At 42.8% G+C, this 5307-nt stretch overlaps 1 protein-coding gene across 1 annotated transcript in view; it reads left to right on the top strand.

The window, feature by feature from the left end:
* Positions 1–4718, top strand: part of snx8b (sorting nexin 8b) — a gene marked incomplete at both ends in the record, with an annotated part of 8315 nt that extends 3597 nt beyond the window's left edge. The window contains 6 exons of the mRNA XM_080857150.1: positions 1014–1174; positions 1989–2115; positions 2957–3025; positions 3381–3494; positions 3831–3980; positions 4605–4718. Of these exons, the coding sequence (XP_080713276.1) occupies positions 1014–1174; positions 1989–2115; positions 2957–3025; positions 3381–3494; positions 3831–3980; positions 4605–4718 (735 nt within the window). The remainder of the gene's footprint in view (positions 1–1013; positions 1175–1988; positions 2116–2956; positions 3026–3380; positions 3495–3830; positions 3981–4604) is intronic.
* Between the last annotated feature and the right edge of the window lie 589 nt (positions 4719–5307).

The following is a 5307-nucleotide window of genomic DNA, read 5'->3' as shown; positions in this document are numbered from 1 at the left end:
CTCACTCATGCGTACTCACTCATGCGTACTCACTCATGTTTACTCACTCATGCATACTCACTCATGCATACTCACTCATGTTTACTCACTCGTGCATACTCACTCATGTTTACTCACTCATGCATACTCACTCATGCATACTCACTCATGCATACTCACTCGTGCATACTCACTCGTGCATACTCACTCGTGCATACTCACTCGTGCATACTCACTCATGCATACTCACTCATGCATACTCACTCATGCATACTCATTTGTGCATACTCATTTGTGCATGCACATCCAGCAGGGAGAGCTGGAGAGCTGACACCTGCCCCAATTCCAAGGCACTTGTTCTCTCGGTCATGGCCGCAACAGAGCAAGCACACTCTCGCAGTTCGTTCACGAAACGCATTCTAGTTAAAGTTCATTTTTATATCTACAGAGGTGTGTGTGTGCAGTTAAACTAGATGGAGTGCATGTGTAATACATTTGAACTTGTTCTACAACTTGTTTCATACACAGCCATGCATGGTATATAGTTGTATAACACAACCTATATGTATTTAAATGATGTAAGTAATTCCTACTTTACCACTAACCAAGCAAGCCGATATAGTAGGCTTTACTCAAACTCTATTGGCAGTAGGGCAACAACGTCTTTACCTTAATTATTAATTTTAGACGTTCTTCTTGCGCCGGCTTCGAATCTGCTATGTTTGCAGTGTTGCTACTTGTGTTTGTACTTGTCTCGTGTTAAACTTTGTGTCTCACCTCTTATTTCGTGTGTTCTCTCACTTCGTCTCCCCTCTGTGTTGTGTGTGGGGTAGAGAAGCCTTTTAATAATCAGAAGGTTGCTAGTTCGATTCACTGTCGAAGCGTCCTTGAGCAAGACACTGAACCCTTAATTGCTCCGGATTTGCAGTGTGTCATCAGTGTAAATGTAAAAAATGTGTATACATCCATGTAAGTCGCTTTGGATAAAAGGGTCTGCTAAATGAATAAATGTAAATGTATGTGTCTGTCTGTAGCGGTTCATGCCGGACGATATCCAGACGCAGACGGAGACCAACCGGGAGTTCATCTGCAGCATGCTGAGCAGCTTCCACAAGCTGCGGGACGTCACCGAGAGGATGTCCCAGCGCACCCGAGAGAACTCCACGGACCTCATCATGTTCGGCAAGGACCTCCGGTCAGTATGGAACGGGACTCAATTTGCTAGTCATTTTGCAGACCCTTTTGTTCAAAGCGACATACAAGGGAGAGAACAGTCAAGCCAAGAGCAATTAAAACCTGGTGTAACAATAAATACTACTTTACATAAGAAAAAGAAAAACGACATAGAAAGGAAAAAAAGAAGTGCAGGAATGTGACTGCTGTAAGTGCGATATAAGCATTAGTCAAGGTGCCAGTTAGGAGGCGAGGTGCTTGAATTTGTTGAATTTGTCTCATCTGTTTCTCAGATTTCTTTTTTAGAGTTTCATGTTTACTAAAGAATTACATCAGATTCTTCTCAAATGTACAGCTTTGTACTGATTGCTAACTCCCTAACCAATTGTCACTGCTGAATCCATTTATGAATGTCTTAGCTCTATAGTAGTTTCATAGTTTTGTGTAGGCCTATAATGACCTGTATGGATCTTTAGCAAGATCTTTAATCTTTAGTTTATTAACCTGAATCTTTAGAAAGCTCTTCAATCGTTAGTTAAATAACTTCGATCTTAAGTAAGATCTTTAATCTTTAGTTTAATAACTTGAATCTTTAGTTAAATAACTTAACTCTTTATAAAGATCTTCAATCTTTAGTTTAATAACGTTACTCTTTAGAAATATGTTTAATCCTTAGTTTAATAACTTTAATCTTTATAAATATCTTTTATCTTTAGTTTAATAACTTTAATCTTTAGTAAGATCTTAAGTCTTTAGTTTAATAACTTGTACATGCCTTGTGTAGGCCTATAATGACCTCTGACCTTGACCCTGCACGCATCTTTACTCCCTTGTAGAGCTCTGGGTAAAAAAGCTCAGCCTCCGCAGGTCGCCTCAGCAGCGCCTTCTTGGAAGAACCACCGGCAGTCCATCCACGGGTTGTCCGAGGAGTTCAGCGTTCTGGCCGAAATGGCCGCACTCCAGGTGATACAAATACTGCCGCCATCTTTCTTCCCTTCCTCCTATCAGTCATGTCTTCCTTCACTAAACATCTCTCATTCCTGCTCCTAACGAAGCCCTTGAGAAGAAGTGGAAATATTTGGGGGCTTGTTGTTTACCTGAAGTCTTGTAGAGGGAGTCAGGCTGGACAGAGGCCCCAGAATGCCCCAGGCAGTGGAGATGTTTGACATTTAGTAGTTCCTTAGTTAGTTTAGTAGTTCCTTAGTAGTTAGTTTAGTTGTTCCTTATTAGTTCGATTTAGTAGTACCTTAGTAATACCTTATTATTAATCTACAGAGGTTGCGATCAAGCAATCTTATTTATTCAGCTCAAGCCATCAAATTCTTACCATGTGTGGCCTGTGGCTTAACATAGTCAAGCGTGATCCCTGTTAAGTGTAGAAAGCAGAGGGTGATGTAGAGAGGTCTGACTATTCTGTGAAGCCTCCGAACTTTAAGGAACTGAACATCTTGTCCCTGGGCTGAAATTTCTCTGATGAGGTCATTAAGAGCAAGGGAAGCATGATTTCTAGAATGGCACTAATCTCTCCTTCTCTCTCTTTCTCTCTCTCTGTGTGCTTGTGTGTGTTTGCCTGTGTTTGTGTGTGTTTGCCTGTGTTTGTGTGTGTGTGCCTGTGTGTGCGTGTTTGTGTGTGTGTGAGTGTGTGTGTGCGTGTGTGTGTGCGTGCGTGTGTGCGTGTGTGTGTGCCTGTGTGTGTGTGTCTGTGTGCTCTTGTGTGTGTGCTCTTGTGTGTGTGTGTGTGTGTGTGTGTGTGTGTGTGTGTGTGTGTGTGTGTGTGTGTGTGTGTGTGTGTGCCTTTAATCAGGGGGAGAAGGAGGAGGATGAGGTGGTGGAGAGGCTGAGTATGTTCCTGGACCTGCTGCAGTCCTACAAAGTACGTCACGTCACTCACATCTCTGCCACACTTGTAACTTTCTGTCTTGTTGTCTTTGCTCTACGTTTGTGTCTCTGTGTTAGATTTTAGATTATTTGCATATGTGGTCTGTGTTAGATTCTAGATACTTTGCATATGTGTCTGTTGGATTTTAGATTATTTGCGAGAGCAGAAAAGCAAAACTTTGAGTGGTGTGTGTGTCAGTACTCACACGTGCCTGTTTAGTTACAGTATGTGCAAAAGTTTAATTCTGTGTGCTCTGTGTGCTCTGTGTGTGTGTGTGTGTGTGTGTGTGTGTGTGTGTGTGTGTGTGTGTGTGTGTGTGTGTGTATGTGTGTGTGTGTGTGTGTGGTAGGATCTGTGTGACCGTCATGGGAGTGGGGTTTTGCTGGAGCACCAGAGAGTGCTGCAGAGGAGACCAGATTCACTCATAGAGCTGCTGGAACAGCCAGAGTCACGCCTCACCCAGGTAACACACACACATGGACACACACACACACACATGGACACACACACACACACATGGACACACACACACACACACACACACACACACACACACACACACACACACACACACACACACACACACACAAACACACTAGCCACTTTCAGACCCTAGTAAAACACATAGGCACAGACACACATGCATATACACACACACCATGATTTGGGCACATACATTTGCTCATTTAATTCCACGCTTCCCTTTCTCTACACCTCTTCCTAACTCCTTTCTCTCTATCTCTCCCTCTGCCTCTCTCTCTCTCTCTCCCTCTCCCTCTATCTCCCTCTCTCTCCACAGCAAGAGAACGCTATACTGGCCATGGAGCTGAGGAGCTATTTCTCGCTGTTCTGTCTGCATCAGGAGACACAGCTGGTCTTCACCCACCTTCCCCTCACCATCAACATCCTGGGGGCCTTCATTGAGTCACAGATCCAGGGACACAAAGAGGTGAGGAGAAACAACACACACACACACACACACACACACCACACACACACACACACACAAACCACACACACACACACACACACACACACACACACACACACACACACACACACACACACACACACACACACACACACACACACACCACACACACACACACACACACCACATACACACACACACACACACACACACACACACACACCACATACACACACACACACACACACACACACACACACACACACACACACACACACACACACACACACACACACACACACACACCACATACACACACACACACACACACACACACACACACACACACACACACACACACACACCACATACACACACACACACACACACACAGACACACACAGATGCATACAGTACATACACTCCCTGTCACGAATACACACAGACCCATATATAAACGTGAATATGTAACAGACACACATAGATAGACACAAACACACACATACTAGTTTACTCTAGTGGATTGTTGGGTGATATTCTTTAAGAGGGGGCGAGAGGGTGAGTGGGTGCTAATCCAATTAGCATATAAACAAATGTTTCTCTGCCAGTGCTAATCATGTACATTGTGCTCCTGTGCTCCAGATGGGAGAGTTCTGGAATGAGCTTTTGCCCAAACTCAACACCATCTTCGAGGGCAACCCCAGAATCTCCGCCTCACCGCCCCGTTCGCCATGCCAGAGGATTATTTTCCCATGATGGTCAGTGACACAGCAGCCATTTTTGACCGGATTCCTTCGGGCACTCTGAAGAGTTTCACACACATTCCAGTCCTCATTGTGACTGAACTGAAGTCTCACATATTGTCATTGGCTTGATTTTTATCATGTCTAAATAATTTTAATTGAATTAAAGAAGATTTGTAATTATTAGTAACTGGGGAGTAAAAGGAAAAACAGCCCTTAATATTATATTTCATTGACCAACATCTGGCATTCAGAATTTTCATGATTCAATCAAATCCTTTCATCGTCAAATCCTGATGTATTGTTTTATCGTCCAATCAAATCCTGATATATCCTTTCATCCTCCAATCAAATCCTGATATATCCTTTCATCCTCCAATCAAATCCTGATGTATCTTTCATTGTCCAATCAAATTCTGATGAATACATCAAATATATCAGAAATGGTTATTAATGCTGTTTAAAATGGTCTTAAACTACAGTCGTTTTCCTAAACAGCTCTTCTATAGCAGATTGTGTAGGCTCTAAAAAAATGAAACAAAACCTGCACTGGCTTTAAAATATAATTTTAGTAATAAATATTCACGTCATACTTGTAGAGT

The sequence above is a fragment of the Sprattus sprattus genome (assembly GCF_963457725.1).
Source record: "Sprattus sprattus genome assembly, chromosome: 1".
Lineage (NCBI taxonomy): Eukaryota > Metazoa > Chordata > Actinopteri > Clupeiformes > Clupeidae > Sprattus > Sprattus sprattus.
The sequence above is the reverse complement of the archived record's forward strand: the minus strand, read 5'-3'. Positions and strand labels throughout refer to the sequence as shown.